Genomic DNA, 23,497 nt, shown 5'->3' on the forward strand with positions numbered 1-23,497 from the left:
CCAAACCTCTCAACTTCCCCATCCCAGCTAAGTGGATACAAGAAGATGGGGCCGAACTCCATGCAACCAAGTACACTTTATATCAGCTAAAGAGCCCACCTAACATACTGGGTTTTTCAACAGATTTAGAGGCTGCTGTGCCTGATTTCTGGGTCTCACTGTGGCTTACAGCACTGCCCATCACATCTGTAGGCTCCTCAAGCACTTTCATTTGCAGACACATAGGGAGGACTTTGGTATTCTAAATTGAAATGTTTCAGTTATGCTTCTAAAATACATTTTAACTACTTTGAATCTAGTCCCAAACAGATTTTAATTCTTTTCTTGACCGTACAAACCAACTCTGAAAGGACAGTAGATGCTGTTTTGCATCAAGCTGTTAGGAGAAAGCTGGCAAAGCAACGTAACCACAGAATCTTTATCATAGAGATGGAAGGAAAGGTGAGTGCTCTTAAAGATTTTTCAGGTCTTAGCATCTACAACATGGCTGCCTTTAGCTCACTGAGATGCTTCCTTGGACTCTTGATATTCCTCTTCTTTTTTTAATACATTGATCAATGTTGCATTATCAGGTATACACAGAACTAACATTTCACTGCTTGCTATTGTGATCATTAAGAACAGAAAGATATGCCCAAGTTGTTTCTTACACAATCACATTCTTGCACTAAAGCCAAAGACCCCACTACACATTTTCACCCCAGGTACATAAGAAAAGTCTCTTCCACAGAGCCCACGAAGTGCAGTCAGCGCCAAGCCATACTCTTTTTCTGATGCTGGTCTTCTGTAACATCACCCATGCACTGTTTTGTGCAAGCTTCTAGTAACAGCTACACACTTAATTCTTCTTTTCCCTCACTGAGGAACTACATGAATATTTTTAAGTTAAGTTTTCCATCAAGCCCCAAAACCTGTGCCTGTTGAATCAACCTTCTCTCCCACTGAAAGAACACTGAACTGAACCCTCTGAACCATAAGAGGCTGGCAGCAGGCAGTGAGAGGCTTTGCATCACTTTGTTTCTCAGGTGATCCATGTGACATTTCTATGCCTGCGAGGGAGGTAATAGGCCTCAGAGTGTAGCAGAAGAAATGGTGGAACAGCAGTTTATAGGATTTGCTTCATCATTCAGACATGCTTATGGAAAGATAGAATGGTGCAGTTAGCACTCTTGAGCACGATACAGAGCTTATACAATTACTGTTGTAATTACTTCATATGTACAAACTGGTCTGCCAGACAAAAAAAAAAAACCCACAACAATTTGCGGCGTATTGTTAATGTATCAATAAAGTCAGTCCAAGTCTACCACATAAGTATACTTTTCTCAAACACTATTACAATGAGCTGGTTTTTTTTATTGTAAAGGACCATGAAAGTCAAGCAGCATGAAAAAAATATGAAATTAGACATTCATAGTATAACCTAGATGATACCAGTCTGATGCAGAACTTTCTCTGAATCATGACAATACTGTTACCAAGCTCAAAATATAAATGGAGTGTAGACTTCTATTATTGTGTAGTATGCAAATTAATACCTCTGTGAAGTAATTTTAACCTATCCCCTCAGTCAGTGTACATACAATAGCTACACTGGAGGCTAGGGTGTAACTTTACAGGCTAGAAGTCTCTCCATGAGTGAAAATAAAATTCTGCCACATTAAAAAATTGGATTACATTATAGAAGAACACTTACCACTTTTGGCCTTAAGAACTATTTGCATTCAGCCCAATTAAAGCAACAACAAGGTGATTCAACTAAGGATAGCATCCTGGAAGAGCTGTGAGACCTCAGTTCTTGCTTAACTTCAGCAGGAGCATATCGCAGATGTGATTACCTCCACAACTTGTGGTACATAAGCATAAAACCACATAACCCTCATCTCTGAAACTACAGCTGCTGACAGTTGTATTAAAAGTTCTCACTTGTTATAATAATATTTACGGTCTGTCCTGGAGCCCAGTTTGGTCATACTGAAATCAAATTAAAAAAAACAGCCTCCAAAGCTGCAGTACAAAAATGAAACCTGATCTGAATTTGTAACAAGCATCTCTATGCCAATTATGTCTGAGAACTTTCTAAAGTCCATGATGTCTCATAACCTCTAGTCTTTAAATTCTAATTTGAAAGTAAAACCTAGCAAAGCAAAATGCTAGTTTCCTTCTGAATATATAACTTAAATTCAACAATACAGATATAACAAATTACAGAAATGAATGCATTCCTCTCACAACGCAGAGGGAGACTGAAGGTTCAGTCTCTACAAAAGTCTTAACCAAAAATAAGGCAGCATTACATACAGCAAAACTAAAATAAAAGCTTCCCCAATGTGCTCTTAACAATTCCAAACAAAAAACAGTTCTCTGCTTCAACCATCTAAACATTTACCATCTGTTCTTAAAACAGCTTTCTGCAAAATTTTCAGGTCTCTCTTTCCATTTATTAACCATTCTCCAGTATTTCTGAAACACTCCTCCATCTCTCCCCTACATTTTTGGCTACACATTCCATTTCTTAATACTTTTAACAGCCGCTTTTGTAACAGTCTCTCAGAAGGATTAACAGCACAGTACAAACATTGTGAAGTCAGCAGAACAAAGGGAACAGAGAACTAAGACTGACTGAGATACACTGTTCTAAGCAAGTTTACTCAGTTTAACTTGCTTCAACTTGCTTTTCCTTTCTGGCAAATGTTTTCAACCAACACTTGCTTCATCTCTTCCCCCTTCAATTTACCCTTGAATTTTCTGCACAAGTCAAAAGTATTTTACCTCAGATACCATATCTACTCTTAGGTTTAGTCTGCTCTTGACCTAAAAGAGAAAAGATGACAGAAATACAAGCCACAAATATACACTAACCTGGTGACCTTGCCTGATCGACACATAGTTTTTCTGCTGACAGTTTCGCCAAACGATTGTTTCCTTTGTGATGACAAAGCCATTAATAACTTATGGCCCCTCTCAGGCACGGCAGGAACATCTCTGCACTTCTCCCCGTTTTGTGTATTATAAGGTCAAAAGTGACTGCAATAGCTGCTGTATGTTCAACACACAAAAGGAAAAGAAACCCTGCCCCAAGTGCTTGTGCATCTGCGCTGCGGCCAAAAGTGACGCCTAGGCAATGACTTGTTTCCTTTGTTACTTCCTGTTTCCCCCAGTGTTAGTGGGCAGCACTATCTTTGTCAGATTTCCCAACTTCCCAGAGAGGTTATAAATCCAACCCTGCATACTTCAAGCCTCTGTCAGACATCAAGCCAGAAAGCAGAGAGAATTTTCTAGTGCTCACTTGCTTCCTACTCACCTTCCAATCAACTATTTTCCCATGGAAGAGTAAGAAAGTAGTCCTTTTTTCTTACTGTGTACTCAGGCTCTTACCAGCAGAGGCACAGTTCAGAAATGCTGCCTGTGCTTCTGAAAAACCAGTGCTTCAGGTACTCATATTGCACCACAGAACTAAGATAAGTATTTCATCTCTGTATTCTCCCCAATAGCTGGAGCTTGTCCTTCCCTCTTCAATCCAAGAAATTAAAAATAGCCATTTTGAAAGATTGCACAGCTTTAAAGAAAGTCTTGCCTGTACATCTGATGCTACACAAACCACAAAAGGCAATAAAATTAAAATCCAAGAGGTTTACCATGCAAGGGCAACACTTCTACAGGACAAGTATCACCAACAGATGATGAAGAAATGCTATTGTTTTACACTTATTTTCATCTGGACCTCTTAAAAGGATTCAAGTGTTTCACTGACTTTGTCTCAAATCAAACAATACCTCAGGCTAGAAAGTTCAAATAAGAGAAAAACAACTACCAAGTTTCAGAATGATAGACAAAAATCTACATACATAAATATGCCAAGTAAAGCACACTTCATGTATTTTTGGAGAAATGGACACAAATCTGTGCTCCAAAATACAAGGAAGATGTTTCTATATAACACCTTTTCTTTTTGATCAAAGCACAAAAGATACCGGCCATGGCTATATCAGCTAGAAAAGCAATTCTCAGTCTTCTCCCCAGGGCACCCATTTGCATTCCTTCCATAGCCAGGGTATATAGGAAGGGGAAGCAAACCACAAATATCACATGCTGCTTTTTAGCTAAAAGGATCAGCATATCAACAAAAAAATCCTAATGCTCTTTAATAAGAATTAACATCCAGTTGTGTCAGTGGCTTAATTAACAGATTTTTCACACAGAAAAGATGTAAAGAGGGCTACATCTCAGCAGTTTAGGAGTTAAATTCACTTGCTTTATGTGCTACAGTATCAGTTACCAATTTAGACTCTGTGTTAACACACAATCCTTTAAAGCAATCTTTCCTCCCCCAATTCTCTGCTATCTAAGCATACTCTTCTAACTCTACATTAACATCTTTGCAACCTTTATCTCCACTTCAGTAAAAAAGCTGTGATCAAAATGACAGCGTTTGAGTATATAACACTGGGAAAAAAAATAATCAGTTCCTCATTCCCTTTTCTGGTCTGACACACCTAAGTCTTGGTTTTCCCCTCCAAACTCCCTTAGTACCATGCTCTTTGGCCCTGACAGTCTTATTTTAATTATGCCTCATTTATCCAACATGTTCCTGAAACACTGCTTTTCCACTCTAACCTTTCTGATGCTGTGTTCTCCCTTTCTTCACTTAAGCACTCAAATACAGAATTTTTCATTTCAAATTCCAAGATCCCCTTTTGATTTTTCTGGTGATTTCCAACACTATTAAGATGGTCACAGAGCTAGAACAGAAGCCATTTCACACATGCACACACACAAGCTGATGTTCCAATGAGGAACAACAAAACCCCAAAAACAAAAAAACACCACAAATTTTAGATGTTTCATGGTTTTGGAAGAATGAAAATTCAGCATAACTTTCTAGACCAAACATTAATCAGAAGGGTTGTGCTTCAAAATTGCAAATAAAAAGTCTGAAGAGACATAAAATCTTTATGGATTTCATTAACATGTCTGTCAGGGAAGTGAAAAAGCATTAAATACATCCTCCTTCACAACACAAAATTCTGTCTTGTAAGGAACTCTGGTATATAGTTTGTTTTCAGACCTCTAACTTTCATTAGTCCCCACAAAAATCAGTGGTGAGAAGCAGCCTAGCACCAAGCTAGCCTAGGGAGAATTTCACTCAAAAGGAGTTACTTCATTTCTTTAATATTATGAGATTTCACTCAGATAGCCTGAAAAGGAAGAACTAAAGCATCAGGAACCAGCATTTGGATTTCATTCCAGCAGGGCCACTGTCTGCAGAAGTCAGCCAATCATCTCTGCCATTGTTAGGGAACAGCTCTTGCTCCCAGCGACAAGCAATCCTACTTTAGGTAACAGAAAGCAAGAGCAGTAAAATACAGGTCTAGCACTATGCTGTCCTTACCAGTACAAATTCACTGGTCTAGCTGAAGGGTTTGGCTGTCTCTGCAGCAAGAGCTTCCTCTTGCTGACCAATTTACAGGAAACTGCAAGAATGGACTGTATAAATAAAAGCAGTGCAAGAAAAGCACAGTAACAGGCAAGGCAGAAAAATTGCAAAGAAAAAAAAAGTAGCACAAAAACCACCTTCCTTCAGCTGCAGCAAGCAGTCAGCTCAATAGTCAAGTTCCACTCAGAATAATGTAAGAGTTCATACATTATATATTTCCACAAAAGCCTACAGTATAGTAAGGCATTAAAAAAGGCCACATTCTGTTAAGTTTTATTGACTTTAATAAGCTTGAATCAGGAGTAGATTACTATGAGTTTCATTATTTTATTAATTCTACCAAACTAGTTTACTCTCAAGTTTCTAGATCACAGTGGAAACAAATCCACTATACTGAGAGATAACATATTTGTCAACTATAAACTCCACACCTGCAGACTGTAAAAGAGCAAGTGTGAATTACTTGCCTGAATCCTTCCTCTGCTAGATAAGGCAGTCCTGTGAAAACATGAGTAATTGAGAGTATTATTTACTTCTGCTGGATGACCTGTAGAATTATGATTAAGAAAAAGAAATATATCAGCAACAAAGGGGAAAAATGAGGCCAAAACTTCCAAAAAAACTTCTTTCAATGCCAAAAGTCAGCTATGATTCCCTCATTCAGCTTACTTAGGAGCTGAAGCCTTGATAATATATATTAAATCTAAAATTGAGAGATACTTCAGATCAAAAAGTTTCTGCGTTTCTATTTATACCCCACTGCTCTTACACTCCAAATATGTACACACAGATTGTTGGAGCTCACACTGGTCTGCAATAAATAAGCCATGCTTCACAGAAAGAGTGCATAAATTTTAAAACAAAGCTGTAACTTTCCTTGGTTGTTTCACCAAACAGCTTGGCACAAGTCCTGGAAGAGGATACACTGACTTTGATTTTGGGATATGGTTAATGTCATATATTGCTGAAAGGTTTGCAGACCAAAGTACAGGCACAAAGTATCTGCAAAGTATGCACAGTTTGCAAAAAACAAATTAGACTGTGTGGCTGGAAGAGAAGAACCTTTTGCAAACACTGAAATGTAAGAACTTTATCATTTAACAGATTCTCTTACATCAGCTAGCCTTGAAAAATAACCTAAGACTTCATACTGTTGTAAACAGGGATTGAAATAAGATCAGTACAGCTATCATTGCATAATATTTTATGTTGGCAATTTTATTATGAGTAGCTTTTCAAGTTAAGAGATTTCTATTGAATCAAAAGGCCCCTCAAAACTGTATAGAAGCGAGTTAACTGGGTGGCAAGTCTATGCCAGTCAGACCATACCAGTAACACTTGATATAAGGAACAATTAAAACGACAGGCAAGATTTTAAATGTTTTTGCTGCTTATCATGTTTCTTTAAAATAAATTCAAAGACACATTACCAAGCTTAGACTTCTATTTTTGTCTACTATTCAAACCAGAAGGACAGGGTCTTTATTTTTTTTAGCTGTTGCCTATGTACAAAGTCCTTGTAAAAAAGACTGTAAATGCAGCTATGGTTATGATTGACTGATACCTTTCATCAGTGCTCATAGAACAATTTGAACTAGACCATAGTAAAAAAAAAAATTTAAAAAAAAAAAAAAAATCACGTAACCATGCAGAAGTACGATTGCCGAAGTCCTATTCCTGCAGACAGTTGTAATGCTGACAGCTGCAAAGGGAGTTTCCCCAAATACACATAGACACTTCAAGGGGGAGTTTCCCCAAATGATTTATTTCCTTGGCAGAAGTTTTCAATTCTAAGATATTACTGTTGAAACAATTTTACTGCTAGGCTGGTTTGTGATGAACTGCATACAATTCTATCACTAATGTATTCCTAATTGATAATTTAGGAAGCACTGCTGGACTACAACATATTTTCCACTTCAGTTTCAAAACACCTTTAAGCATTTAAGCTGGAAGACCATTGAACTTCAGTAAAAGCAACAACTAAAGGCTTTTAGAAATTTACAAGAGGGAACCAAATATCTGTTACCGTTTATAAAGTGTATGTGATATGTACATTTAACCAGCAGGTGTCTTGCCATGTAAAGTTAAGTTTCTTCTTAGGAAATATTTTCTTCTGTTTTCTTAGAATTTTACTTAAACCAATTTAAAGAACATTAAGAGTCCAAGGGGAAAAAAGGAGAAAGGTGAAAACCCACCTTAGAGGCCTATACTTCTGTTCACCATTTTCTACCATCTCTGACACTAAAGCATTTTTGCAAGACATACAACATCCATCTGCTCATTTAACACTGTGCTTGTACAAGACTAACAAAATTTAGGTCCAAGACTACTATTTCCAGTTAAAGAGAATATTTCACATTGAGCGTATATGCAAGTCAACAGAAAAATTACTGAGTATAAGCAATTCTAAAACATTCCTGCAGCAGGATATTAAAAGCAACCAAACCACATGAAGCTTATAAAGAAAGTCCTTCTGAATATCTACCAGCAAAAAACTGCAATGAGTAAACTTATAAACTTCATTGCTGACCCCAATAAGAAGCAATTGATTTAATACTAAAGAAATTCAGCAAGCCCTGGTTTAGAGGAAGCATTTAGTCATGTCAGCCCTTCCAGCCTGCATGTTCCCCTCTCTTCTGGTGGGCTGCAGTAACCTGTTATTTAAGAAAATACACCTCTACAGGCAAATGGCTACAGTACAGCCAGCACCAAAAAGGAAACTCAACTGTTGTCAGATCCTGGGAAAACAAAATGAGACAACCATTTCCTATTTTTATTTTGCTTGTGAAGAGACTATGTGATACAATTTAAAGACAAAGTGTAAATGCAAAGACTCACTCTATAGTGCTGTACAACACAGTAGAAGGTATGTTTTAAGTAATGATGCAGTGAAACATCATGGAGTTTGTTCTTCTCACGCTTGGAAACTCTGACTAGGAAGTAGAATCTCAAAATAAGCTAATAACCATGTAAGTGTAACTTACAGAACTAGAAGGTCCAACTAGGCTGTATTGCTAATGCTAAACCTTCAACAGCTTTGAAGCTCCTTGTGCTCAAAACCTCATGCAAGCAAGTAGGTGTACCAGAAACAAGTTTTCTTTATTCCGATTCCACTGACTGCTCCCTTTTAAATCACTATATGAACTTCTCTCAAGGACATTGTAAATCGTAAGTATTCCTTATGACTTACCTCCTCCACGCAAAACACTAAATCAAGGGACTGAAACAGGCAGAGGCATGGATTACAATAGCCAGGATTTAAGGCTTCATCACTAAGGTAGATACTTTTCTGTTTGTTTGGGTTTTTTTAACATGCACTGGGGAAAGAAGAATCTCTGCAAGCTCATGCTTACCTTCTACAAAAGCTGAATTTAATTGTAAACACCAGATGTTACATAGTTGAGATTTTAGGTCAACATCTTAAAATTAAAACAAATGGACACTGCAAGGCTGCGCCAGAAAGACAGCAGTAAACAACCAATCTTAATTGGTAGGACATAAGAGGGAACAGTCATTTCATATCACTTAACCCTAAAAATATATAATCACATGCAATGAGCTGCTTCTACAAGACAAATTGGACAATGCCGTTTTATACTATCATTTCTTTTATGGAAATCACTACTTGCTTCAGAAGTATGACCAAAAGGACAAAATTTATTCCCCCTTAAATCTTGTTTAAATGAATTCCAACAGCAAGGATTAGACAGATATTGACCTATGCCTCCGAAGCAGTAGAGTTGCATTCAAAAGTGAGTTCATGCAGGTCTACTTTCAAGACATTCATATGCAATACTTCATAAGACATGAACAACAACATTCTTATTTTACAACACAGATCAGTTTGCCTAATCAAATATATTACTGGCACAGTGCTAACAACGTTTGCAGAAAGGTTTCACAATAGCTACAAAAAAAGCACATCATATAATAAAAGTAATGAACACCTGATGGTAAGACAGGTCCAAGGCAAGGAGCTAAAATACAAGTTCTAGATTCTTACTTTCCATCTGATCTTGACGTCACTTAACACTTCTTATCAAATCAACTCCTTTTCTGACCTGCCTTGAAAGTCAGGACAGATACTTTATAAAAGCCCTTACAAGGGTTAACTCATTCACACTGGGACAAAGACTCCAGAAAACTCAAGATAATGCAAATGGATTTACTAGTACTGCACACGTAAATCAAGACCCTTCCTAGAGTGGTGATCATTAATATTTCAGAGGAGGAAAAGAAAACAAAAAAGCAAAATGCTGTAATGCATCTAGCTTAATGCACAGCAATTGAGAAACTGGGAATACAGAAATCCATCTCAGATTCCAAGATCTCAGTCTCTGGCACTTCAAAAAGACACCGGTAAGCTCCTGGGCTGCACATTTGTAGGCTGGAAAAGTATTTTGTATGTTTGCCCAGTTCTTACACTCTTCTGTAACATGCCTTAGGTCTCACTCTGTACGTACAGCTATTCCTATTGTGCCATCAAGTGATTGACAAAAAAAAGTGCCTGTAAATGGAACATTCACTTTAAAAGATATTTCCACTTCCTTCCCACCAACTCTTCTTTTTTAGATTAAGATGTAAGGACTTATTCCATCTGAAGTTTTAATCTAGCAGAATCCTGGGATTTTTTACATAGACTCTACAGCCCAGTTAGATTATCCCGCCCCCCCCCCCTTTAATGTAAAGATGCTTCTTAGCATGATATTAACCTACACTATCATACAGAACTTGCTTCTTTCTGAGCCCTTTCTTAAACATCTAATAGCTTTATCTATCCTTTCCATTCTTATGGTTGCATCAAAGCTGCTCCAAAGAACATCTGGCTGACTCCTGGCCTCACTGGCTTTTCACCTCCAAAACTTTATTTATAGTGTGTAATAAATAAAAGTAATACATATACATCTATATATATATGAAACCACATACGTATACAGTTCTTAAAGAAATTGCGTGTTATAAATGCCAGCAACCCTTCTAATGATATTAGCAAGATGAGCTACAAAGAATACATTGCCTCAGTGCACCGCTCTCTCTTGTGAGGCTTCTTTGAAAAGCTCTTTCAAAACAGTGCAGCCAGACTCTTACAGAGATGAACTGATTATGATAGAAGTGCACTCTTCCTTATGACCTCCAAAAATCTTACATTTTGTGCACTGCCTAGAACTAATAGTCATTATGTCCAAGGAGTCCATATACCATTCTTTCATTTCCAAGTTCTGGTCCTCCACAGAATTCATACGGAGCATGTAAAACTTCCAGCAGAAGCTTTTACAATATTTACAGATTATCTTCCTGCTATACACATCCTAGATATTCTTAAGGCATTCTAAATACGAGACACTTACTGTACACAATGAAGAACTGAAGCTGGATTTCACTTGCACGAAGGAAATTTAGGGATTTGGGTCAATGGGATTTGCCCTATTTCAACCTAATAATCAAACCTGACATCTTCACAGAGTAAATAGAACAAGTTTGCACAGACCCAAATCAAATGACAGATCATACATATCACAGATGCATTGATTCAGCTGTGTGCTACTCTCATCACAAAATAAAAGGTCTACAGAAGCTGCACTTAAGGAAGAAAGTCCTGTTTCTGCACGCTTTTAAAATACTTAATGGCATTTGTAACATTTTATACAGTATTTGAAACCACATGGACTGACACATTTAATATCCTCCAAAAAACTTTACTTATTTAATATCTCAAAGTGTAGACATACATTACCAACACAGGTTTATATCTACAGCCATAAAAAGAACTCTCAGCTTTACAGGTAAACTAGAAAGTATAATAAGTGCATTACACTGGCCAAAAAGTCTCCCCTTCTTCCAGAAAATAATCAGTCTTTCATGCATTCTAGTCATCTATTGCTAACTTGTAAGCCACGATTTTAATGAAATACATTTCCCAGGTTATAACAGAGTTTATTTTTCATTTCTGTGAATTTCTGTGTGCCTCCAGTAGATCAAAACTAACAGTCCCAATGCTTCCAACTAAAATTATGCCATTACATACTTGAAAAATTGTCTACTAATTTTATAAAATATTTCTAAATTTAGTATCGTCACAAATTAGCAAGGATTTTGATATAATCACAAAAGCACATACAGTTTATACAATAAACCAATGGAGATATCCTGCTTAATCTATCAGTAGTGTTTTTGCTCCAAAGAAACACTTTTAAAAAAGGAAAATTACAAGAAGCAGTTTGACTACTCAACAAAGGTCTTTTCATACCCAAGAAACAAAAGCATTGTTATGGTTATTAAAGGCACATCCTGGAAAATACTTTGGTTTAGGTAAAACTGCAGACTCTTTCCACCTCCTGTTATTCAGGTTATATTCCACCTATATCTGTCCATGTTTACATACATACATGCATTACATATGTAGCATAATATGTGGATGTATATAAATAAAGTCTATTTTTTTGTTAAAGGAACCACCTTTAACAAAAAGGGGCATAATACTAGTTTTGATTAACAGTGCTAGTCTTGCATTTATGGCTATTTTGTTTTTCTTAGAAGAACCATAACAGATGGTGGTTAGATTATTCCAGCTACAACATAGTGCCAATTTTTTCTAACTTTACAAACAAGTACATCCCATTTTTATTCGCACCCAAGAAAGAGTATTAAGATACTAGAGAAGTAGTTGTTCCTCTTCCAAAGATCTCATGTAGATTCTTTCCACAAGAAAAAAAGTAGCAAAAGCATTAACTTACAGATTCAATAATCTTCACTTGACCTATTTCTAAAAAGAATAGGTCGAATTGTTCACAAGACGTAATAAAATTTGTTTACCTTTTAAGTCCAGATAAGACATTTATAATTGTAGTAACTGTTAGTAAAACCTTTTCTTGGTTTTCTTTTGAAATGGGCATCAGGGAAGTAACAACAAAATCATTGTGCTTCATTTCCATTGCTCCAGTGCCACTTCCTCTCCTGTGCAGTCTACCAGAGAAGCAGCAGCTGGCACGGTACAATCAAAAATAGCAAGTGCAAGGACTGCAATAGTTACAATTTAACTGAATGTGAAAAAATAAGCCTTAATTCAGAAAGGATAGAGAGAATACTAGAAAGCTTTAAGATTGAAGCATACGCAATTGATCTTGAAAGAGTTCTTGCTACGTACTGTATACCTTGAAATCTTAAAGCTCAAATTTTTGCTCATTTCGAATGCTACATATATTTTCTTTGTAATTTTTCATTCTACTTTGCTGGAGATGCAACTGTTCGGTTAGAAATCACAAGGAATCTATTCTCCAAGGCTCACCATCCTTTTTTGGTATTTTGGCTGTTCTACAGTATGCTACTGTCAATCCTTTTCACTCCCTAGTACAAGATTCCTCTTCTTTTTCTAGGTGATGTTGCTGAAATATGCAACATAAAACCATCAGACCTTAGGACACCATGGCTAAATAGTGAATAGCAATATAGTTTATCTCCTTCTCAGCACGGGATTATTAGGAACACATCAGGTTTTCATGTGGACTCATGTCTGACTACCAAGCCAAGTTCCTATTTGGTCTTTACCTGCGAGCTGCTCAAAAACCTAGAAAACCAACAACAAGAAACTAAAAAAAAGGAAAGGAACACTGGCCATCACCACTACTACAACTGATAAAGACTTCATGGGAGACAGAGCTTTCTCACAACTTTTGTTTCCGTAAGAAAGTAAGAATTACACTTCAAAGTTCCCCATTCATTTACCAGGTGACTTTCTTCCATACTTCCCAACTGAAACAGACCAGCAAACACACTTAGAGCAAAATCCTGCCAGACCACTAGACCATGCACTTTCCATCATCTCCTTTTCAGGCTACAAAAAGGACAGGGAATGAGTAACACATGGCCAAATTACTCAGTATGTTGACTAGCAAGATACAAATGGCATAGGGATAGAAGCAACAATTAATTGGAAGCACTCGCCTAATTAACTTGCTCCTTGCTATCTGAAATGTAAGGGATCACTCCAGGAAGGAAGGGAATTGTATAAAGTTGCTAAATGAAAAGTTTCAAGCAAAAATACTTCTAATTGCCACATTTTATCGCAAAGACACTGCTGCAAATCCTTTCTGCTTGGCTTTCAATAAAAAAAGCCCATCAATCAAGCACCACATTCCTTGGAGCAAGATCTCCAACTCTGGAACAAGAGACCTAGCTCCCAGTTCAATAGCTCAGCAGTAAGCTTCCTACTATCAAGTAATTATTAAGTAACATGGTATTGTTGCAGCCCATTAAATCAGAGGTTAGTACATCTTTATTAACTAACAGACTTGTCACTAATCTCTTGCCACCTGCCAATCCAATTTTGCTGGGGAGCTGAATTCCACAGTGTAAGCACACATGTGGCATCGCAAGCACTGTGACACCCTTCTCTTCCACTAAGATATCCTCCTACCCCCAGCAGTCGTCTCAATCCTCTAGGACCAAATAAGCCAAGCCCTGGCCATCTCTGCTAAGCAGCAATGCTGCCAGCCAGCAAGGAGAAGAAACACAACTGCTCTCCACTGAGGGAGTAGGGATGCTGTGCAGCTGTGGAGAAACAGTCTGGCAGCAGAAGCACAGCAGGCATAGTGCCAATATCACAGATAAGTTTCTGGGCTTGATCACTTTGATATCATCTAGGACTGCGTACATTTGGAAATATGGTATTCCATCTTATCAGCATTGTTTCCATCCTTATTAGAAAGGTTATCTGCACCTCTCAAAGCAAAAGATGTGAGATTCAGCAAATTCACACATTCCTCTCATAATGCTTCAATTTGCCTCTTCAGACACTCAGATCAGTGGTTTCCTGGACTACAACCATCTTCACAACAGCTGTGATATTTGCCCAGGGACAGAAATTAGGGCCAGGGGGAGGGGGGCAATGTGCAAGAGGGAAATGACTCACTGAGGCTTTGAGTTCAGAGGGAAAAAAGAATTCCACTGTGAGTTCTTCCCGTAACAGCTTCCCACAAACACAATAATTTCCTTTAAGTAGCTAGAGAACAGCTATCTAACTCTGTTCTCCTAATTTAAACATGAAAAGTACATTTAAAATATTCTGCTTTCCCTTCCAAGTTCCTCTCCCTCACTCACTGCACAGTCATACATCAAGTATTTACCTAGCATAATCCCAGCAGTCTGCCATACATAACTTACTCCTAAGAGTAGCCACACAAGCTTCTTCGTGGTGGGACTGGAATAAATTTGGGCCAGACTGTGCATCATCTTATTATTTGTTCAAGTTCTCCTACACACAGGACCAAATTCTGTTGTATAGAATCCCTTAGTATTCTTCAAGGTAGTTTTCTACCTCCGGCTCTTTAGTGGGACAAGAACTCCTAATCTTATAGCAAGACTTGTGTGCCCCTGCTGCAATGGGTATTTTGTCTTCTCAGAAAACCCCTTCTGGTTAGCATTCCGCTGCGTATATTCACCTCCTTACAGCCCTATTGCAAGCCTCCAGCTAGAAATCAAAGGTAAGTACTCTCTCCTAGACACCAAACAACAAAGACTGCACAGGATTGATTGTGCTCCTACAGGTGGCATGCTCACTTTGACAGCAGAAAGCCTATTTCTCCACACAACACCAAAAGTCTGTATACACAAATCCCACTCCACAACATACCTACCTGGCGTGATAACAGATTCTGATTAACTGGCTGAAAAATTACAGTGGAAAGCTTGAATGTTTAAGCCTGACTGATTAAAGGCAATTAACAGCTGCAGATGGTCAGCAGCTGTGCAAGTCAGGTCACTCTTTTGCTCAAACATAACCTCACTTTGGTTAGTCATGTTTATAGATCAATTTTGAATTAACTAATTATAAGTCTTTCATCTGTCAATAGGACCTGTAGGCTCATAGTCCAGGTTCCTTGGTGCTAAATTTCTTTCTACGTCATTATCAGGACATAGAGCAGAAAAAATGCTAACCCTTCCAGGAATACAGGCAAGTACAAAAAACTATGAAAAAAGACAACTAGCTCTTACACGTGCCTATGTATCTGAAGTGTACAGTTTTATTAATATAAGGAAATACCAGAAGCTGACTTCTGTATACAGCCTTGGTCAAAACAGTGCAATTGCTAGATTTGTATAAAAGGTTTAAGAGCGAATATAATGAAGGAACAATGTTCAGTAACAACCCATGCCATTTCTGCAATAAGATCATAACCACAGTGCTCTGACATAAGAGATGTTCTCACTTGAGAAAGCAACTGTATTGCAATTGTAATACATTGAACTCAGCCTCTCCAGAGTTCCAGCCTGGTCTACGAGAAACAAACAATTATGTGACATGTTGTAATAGAATTACTGTTAAGCAACATCAAGGTAATGATTTACTCTTTTTAGTAGCGTTGTCACAAGATTAGAGACTAATAATTTAAGCCTCTGCTGCTTGGTTGCAGGAACTAGCTCTCAAGGTTAAATACATTCTGGTTTGAATGCCAACTTCAGCCCTTAGATGCATGCAAGCAACTTCTGCTGAAATCAAGGGGAACTAGGTAGACTTTGAGATGAAGTTTGTAGGGATGTGGCATTTAAACCAAAACTTTTTACTTTATAGAAGAGTTTTAACACATTTTACAAATACACCAATAGAGAGATTGTCCCTCACTCATGTCAGAATGTTAGTAAGTACAGTAAGTCTTGTAAAAAAATTTAAGAGAGCTAATAAAACATGAGATGGACTATTTCAAAGATATTTTAAATTGGAATAATGTTTACATGCAGATATTGAAAGGAAATCACAGACCAAGTACAGAGTCTACTTCTACAGCTTCAACAGGATATAACCCCCAAAATCATAGTTCATAACACTTTTTAAACTCAAATTGAGTTTTTTCCTCCCACCTCAACAGACTACCATTTATTTAATAGGAAAATATGCAAATACTCACAAAAATTACTGTTTCCAGAATGATGATTAATGTCTATACTACAGTAGCTGAAGTTAAAAATAGAACGGCGAAACAAAGCTTCCTACCAAACCACTTTGGGGGTTTTTTTGTCTTACAAGCCATATTTCACCAGACAAGACCGACGTATCCACAACATTATCTACTTCCGCCTCTCTTCTTCCTTTTTTGTTACTAAGCAGTTATTACACTAAAAAATTAAAATGTGTAACACATGCTTTTAACACTTTACTAGAATCCGTTTCAGGATCTGAGATGCTGCCCTGAAGTGCTGCATAAATAAAGATAAAGTCATCTCAGTGACTGATTGCAGCAGAGTGAAGCTCTCCTGGGGAGCAGGAAGCTTATTTGTCTGGAGAACTGAGCATGAAAGTGGAAACTGATGTGCTAAGTAAGATTCCTTCCTCTAAGGGTTCTTGGTTTTTATTTTACGTATCTTTAAATGAAAAATTCAGTGCTAATACAAGATGAAGCTGGAGTTAAAGTAATCTCAATTTAAGAACACTTAGAATTTAAGTCTTGTTTTTGTTTAAGGATTAGTTATTAAATTGCACAGCACAGGTTCATGGTTCGTCTAAATAGGAAGACTGCCAGCTAAACTAGACCTGACCTTATTTCCATCTGTTAAAGCAGAATAACACCAGAAGATGCAGTTCAGCTGGCAGTTCCAGGCTGGCTAACCTGAACAACAAAAAAGTGCATTTATCCTTAGGAACAACGGAGTTCAGGTCACTGAAGCCCAGTCTAAATTCACACTCTTATCCTAATAGAGAGAAAACCCACACATGCAGACTACATTTCCATCACCCAGTATGCTGTATTTTGGTTTTTTTTTTACCAAAGTAGTACTAAACCTAGGAATCCTAAATCTTCCTAACTCCTTTTACTACTCTGTCTCCTCTTGTTTATTTGGATATGCTTCAAACTCTGGAGAAATCCTTTGCTTGTAGTCATGTCTGTTACGCGTAAATCACCTTTCATGATGAGTCTTGTAGCACACATCATCTCTCTCTCTTTAGTCAACACTTAGACAAAGATCTCTGAGGTAGCAACAGTTCCAGGCATGCACACTGGTGACACTGGATTCTCCCAGCCTCTTCCTTCCAAGTACTCCCAGAAGCAAGACTGAGGAATATCATTCAAACTCCACAATGCAGGGGTTTTTTTCTACAGCAAGTTGGAACTAATCACTTAACTGGAAGTTGATAACCAGTAGTAAGCCGGGACGCTGGAAACATAAAATTAGCTGTAAAACAGGAGTTGAACTGTAACATAAGACACTAAGAGCCAGTGGTAAGAACTGGGTCCTTTAGTAAATTTCTGGTCTCTATATAGCTCCTCCTCCTCTGCTCGGGTGTTAGCAGCCGCTGTCCAGAAGCACTGGTCGGTCAGTGTGGGGGTTTCTTTTTTTAAACTCACTGAAACTACACCAAAACTAATACAGTGCCTGAATTCTAGCATCACTGCAGTACCGCTCCATATATGCAAAAAGCATATTGCAGTATTGCTGCACAGCAGAGTCAAAAATAATTGGCAAGAGAAATAGTTGATCCACCTCCAGTCTTCCTGTCACTCCATCAATTTTGACAAAGAAAGGAGAAAACAAAAAAATCCATCTCTACCTGAAGACTCAGGCCACAGGCTGTTACCACTCCCATAGGTATGCTGAATGGTAAAAAGACAGCAATACAATTATTGGATAGGGGGAACAGGGGCAGAGAAGGTGAACAAACACAAGAAAGCTGAACACACTAAGGAAAGAATGACTACACCCTGACGTAGTGAGTCTCAATCCACATGACAACAAGACAGCTGCTCCAGTCTGTGAAACAGTTATCTCCTTTACCGGGAAAAAATTATGCTTTATCTATACAGAAACTCCTAAATTAATTCAGACTCTGAGAACTGAAATAATTCAATGACCTGTGAACTCTGCAAAGTGTCCAGAGACCCAGAAAGGCATCCATATTATTATATTTTATATATATAAAAGAATTATTATTAGTTATCATATTTCAGTAGTACTGAATGCTGGCAACTAAATTTGAGTCATGCTTCTTTTGATGCTCCAGCTACTACACCAAGAGATTTTAGTTTCTGGGGTTTTCAAACTGCATATTATCCTTTCAATTACCAGAAAGGCTTAAAATATACAGTACAGGCCCCCTGAAAGAAAGTGAATAAGTGTTTGCTTAAAATATATAGAATTCCCTCTTCTTTGGGAACTCATTCACAACCTTTGCATATTTGTACTGTGTTCCTAACAAAAAAACCCCAACCAAACAACCCCACAACCTTAAGTTTCAGGTGTTTCGTGCTCACAGAAAGAATTAAACATTACTTGGCATGACCACCAGATTTCTTAAAGAATTATTAAGGCTGTTACCTCGCTCAGTTGTTGCTCCCATATGAGTTCTGATGGAAATACCATTTTAATATTTTGAGGAAACCATCGGGAATGGAAAATTTCCTGTCTGAAGAGCCCTTACAGGCGAGTTCATAATTAAAGGCATAAATCCAAGTTTCTCCTAGTACTCTCATTTATGGCAAAGCTGAAGGGATAATGAAATAAAAGCCTTGGTTAAATACATTCAATAACTTTCCTGTTTGGGGGTTGTATTATATTCCCTGCACTGAAACAATCAAGAACATCAATGAAGTGTTCTACAGCGATACATGCAAGTCCTTTGTGCATGCATGTGTCAGGAGGAGATGATATTGTACATGTAAACAAAGTTTACTTGCAATCTCTACTACATCAAGCAACAACAATCATAATCTGTTTATGTGGACCACTCTACAGTTTTTGTAAAGTGATCTCAAATATGTGTACAGAAATTAAGTTGTCTAAATGTTCCTTCGGAGAGTGAAAGCCATTTCCATGCTTTAAAAGTCTCTGTAGGCACTTAATCCACTCAGAATTATCAGGAATTACCAGTCATCCCCAAGTGCTCACACACTACAATATACAGCACCACTGCCTACACAGAGTCAGACATACTATGAAGAACAGAACCCAGAATTCCCATCTTCTTGTCCTAACATATCCAAGGAAATACTTTACAATGACAGAAACAAATCTCATGTTTTTGTAAGTTACTGTAGAGCGGCTGCATGTAACTATGGGAAAAGTGTTTACCTGCTAAAAATGTACCGATGCAAAGCTAGCTTGAATTGGGAAGTTTCTTCTTTGACAAATTAACACTAGAAGAGCAACATAGGGAGGTGGAGAATTAAAGACATATGAATTCCCTGAAGACAGAACAGAGCTAATGATTCAAATGTACCTACTATTCCATTAGGACAGAAGCCATCCTGATCATACATTATTACTGAGGTACAGTTTGTCAGTCAATGTTGTAACAGTGTAAATAAAATAAAAATTCAGAAAGCTTTAACCACTTTAACCATAACCAGTTGAGCAGTGAGAATTTTCAAACAAAGAGGACAAACCCAGCAGTTCCCCAGCCTTCTTAGAGTTTTATCTGTGGCCTTTCTGGACAGGTAAGACTGTAAGAAAGCAACAGTCTGTTTTCCCTACCTCTAGGCAACCACAGACAGGCAGATCAATCCAGCAACAAGATTCAGTAAGCAGCTATTCTTGAACTTAGCTGATATGAAATAAGCAGAGCTTTGGCTATTTAGCTCAGTTCTTTACAAATCTTTTAGGAGACAGATCCAGAATGTCCACTTTCCACGAAGCTAAGATTTGTCAGAACTACTTTAGAGAGAGCCCTAATTCAGGGATACCTGAATTAGTCTGGTTAAACCATCCCATGACTGTGGCAGGAAGATGCAACAGCATCCTTAAAACTGGCATGCAAGATATTATCTTTTTGGCTCCTAAGAACAAAGTTTGCAGGAGCTGAAGACTTAAGTGTTGCCAAGGTCTGATTTCTGTATGATTGTAATTCCTTCTCCACACTGTTCATCATCTTCAAATATCGTTCTGCCAAAGATACTCAGATACGTGTAACCACTGCAATAACAACACCCTGGAAGAGATAAGAACTTGGTCATTACTGGAAATGGGCTGGCATGCAAGTAAAATAAATAACTTCAGTTACCCTGGTATGCTGGGATAGGGAGAAAACAACATTTAGGTTTGTTTCCATAGGAAGTCATATCTCTGCATTCTCCCCTAACTATTGCCCTGTTTAAAATCCATCCCTTACTTCAGGGAAAAATAGTTTTCAGATTCCTGCATGAATTAAATGAAACATGGACTCTTCAACCCCCTTTCTTTTTAACAAAGAAATAAGAAATTCAGCATAGGAGTTTATGGAGAAGAGGCAAGATTGAAAAAATTCTAACAGGTCTTGGAAAAATAGTGCGGAAACAGCATATTCCTCTTAGAAAGCATGGTGTACTGATAATTCTGTAATATGTTCTGGTCTAGTCCTCTGTCTTAAGCAAGCAATCTAATGATACATATGCTTCTAATATATAGCATGATAAGTAATTCCTTAAAGTTTGCAATGATACCCAGTGTGATTACACTGATCAAAAACCTCAGTGCCTTCAATTCTTTCCTCAATGCATCACAAAAGGCATAACTTGTCTAGACTTCCTAGCATAAGACAAATAGAAGAGGTGTTGATTAACAGGAGTTAGCAACAGTTCAGAAATATTAGTGGAACAGAGTGTGATATATGTGATAATAGCATAAAAATGCACATTCTATTTAGTATCATATTTAGGGAAATGTATTGTGTCTCTCAGATTACCTCTGAGGCTGCCTTAAAACCCTCTGATTTCCAGACTCCTAGCTCCATTCCAGACACTGTTTTTTCCACTACAGTAAACGTTCAAAAGGAGATGTGAAGCAATACCATGAGGAAATGCCTTTATGAAATAAGTTTACTGTAAAAAAAGACCAGAAGAATGCTTAGCTACGCAAGAGAGGAGCAGCCATCTAGGAGGTTATTTTCTCTCTTCCCTCAGAAATCCCCATCAGAAGACAAAACACATCACAGAAGAATCATCGTATCAATCAATACCTTCATATTTAAACAAAACCAATTTACTTTGGAAATCCCCTAGTAACTGTTCTAAGTTCTCACCAGTAACTGTTCTAAGTTCTCACCATTGTTTACAGACCTATCCATCAATTTTGCTGAGAGTTTGACCTTGTATGAATCTTCCTGCAAGGTCCAATAGAAGTAGTAAGCCAAGATCCTGGCCCTACAGCAATACAAACTATCAGTTTTACAATTAATAGGGTTACTTACATCTGTAAATACTTTTAAGATCAGGGCTTAAGCCAGCAACAATTAATTGACACAATATTTGCAGGGCTACACATTCCAAACAACTTATGAAACTGCTGGATAGTCTGATGAAAGCATAAGTTACCCATTGTCTAACATCTCATGTCAAACAGACTGGAAGATATACCAACAGCAAGTCAATGTCATCAAGTTAAAACACTTGATATTAGTCTATTACTGCAATCGTACCATATTGTAATGCATAACAATAAAGGTACAATCAACCTAAGGACTACCAGGCAAAGAGCAAACAATGTAACCACAAGGGTTAGAGTGTTAAAAGCACTTTTCCTACAGGTAAAATGACAAATACATACATGCCTTTTGGTCATCCATGTTTGTGTTTTAGTGTTGTAAGGAATAAGTTGCTAGTTTTTAATGCATTTTCATTTCTACTTTGTATTCATTACCAAAGTGGCTGCCATGTTTGGTTTTCTATCAAAGGAGACTACTCCATGTCTACCTAAGTAAGAAATTCTAGAAGACCCTTCACACCCCCAGTCTTGGGTTTGGGTTTCTGGGATGCCTTTTTTTTTTTTTTTTTTTTTTTTTTTTTTTTTTGTGGTGGTGGTGTTAGGGGGTAACTAAGCTTTCTAACAAAATTAGACTGGAACTCTGGTCTTAGAAGTACAGGGAGTTCATCTGCCTGCAGGAGCTTGCAGAATCACAGTCAGTTTATCAGACTGGCCTCAAACACAGGAACTCTTACTCAGACAGCCCTGCCTGAGATGCCTGCAGGAATTTATCTTGGTGTACTCATTCTTACTGGTTTGAAAACTTTAAACCTTTTTCAGAACAGGCATCTCTATTTCCCTCCTTTATAACTTAAAGCTCTTTATTTTTTAGATGTAGCATCAAGTTTGTCACGCTTTGCAGAGAAGTTTATGGAGAACTGGGAGACTTTAAAACAAAAGAATTACAAACAGGAAACAGCATTTAACCCACCACTAAGCTGACCCAGAACTGACTCCTCAGTTACAGAATATTGGCAAGGGGTATATCTATTAATCAGCGCTCTTGCAACAGAAAGATGGCTCCAAAATACAGTAACAGGAAGGGAAAGAAACATGTTACGCCTAAAAGAAAAACAGCAAGTTAATTCCACTTTTGTCTGTAGCATGAAAGAAGTATGTGAATGAAATAAACTGCAGAGGCTCCAGCTCTACAATTTCCTATACAATCAAAAACAAACAGAGGCGATGTATAATTACTCAGATCTGAATTTGTTTCACAACCCCTAAGACATTAGCACTAAGAGCAGGGTGAAAGTGGAAATTCACTTTTCACAGCATGAAACACACCAATTTAGTGCAACTAATTTCACATGGGAAAGCAAAATCCTGTCTGTGCCTCGGCAAGCCAGAGCGCATACACCAGCTGGAGAGGCTCTCTGGCATCCGCTGGGCAACATTACTTCTTCTGTAATGATGAAGTTAGACAAGGCACAAGGTTCAGTCCCACTACTGTTCTTTGCTGGCATCATCAAGACCCAGAAACCGAGGTATTATCAGACAGAAGGGTAGGAGGGGAAACATTTATCCACCTTCTCAATTCATTCTGGATAGCAGTATCTTAAAGTTGCTACCAATTTGCACCGGTCCCTTGTGGGGAAAAAAGCTGACAAATTAAACAAACACGTGCCAGGTGTCCTTGCTTTCTAGTGATACAAGCAGCGCAGCACATCGCCTGCACAGAGCCTGCACCTGTAGATGCACAGGAACTTCAAACGCAGAAGTAACAGCCTGACCCAAGTGATTATGAGGGAGCTCCCGAGACTGAAGGGATATGAAGAAGATAGGAATAATGAAGCAAATACTGTCAAAAATGCCTTTGTGCTCTATACTTCATCTCTAAAAAGTTTTGCCTCA

The 23,497-nt window shown here is 37.9% G+C and overlaps 1 protein-coding gene across 10 annotated transcripts in view; it reads right to left on the reverse strand.

Moving 5' to 3' along the window:
* The window catches only part of SH3BP2 (SH3 domain binding protein 2), a 93,909-nt gene that overhangs the window by 15,490 nt on the left and 54,922 nt on the right, over positions 1–23,497 (reverse strand). The window contains exon 1 of one of the 10 annotated variants that reach the window (XM_037386193.1): positions 12,254–12,407. The exons of 8 other annotated variants lie outside the window; for them this stretch is intronic. In XM_037386193.1, the coding sequence (XP_037242090.1) occupies positions 12,254–12,372 (119 nt within the window). In that variant the 5' untranslated portion in view covers positions 12,373–12,407. Of the gene's footprint in view, positions 1–2,862; positions 3,407–12,253; positions 12,408–23,497 lie in introns of those variants that run through there. One more of the 10 variants, XM_037386203.1, reaches the window with a different exon arrangement.

This window comes from Falco rusticolus, chromosome 1 (assembly GCF_015220075.1).
Source record: "Falco rusticolus isolate bFalRus1 chromosome 1, bFalRus1.pri, whole genome shotgun sequence".
Lineage (NCBI taxonomy): Eukaryota > Metazoa > Chordata > Aves > Falconiformes > Falconidae > Falco > Falco rusticolus.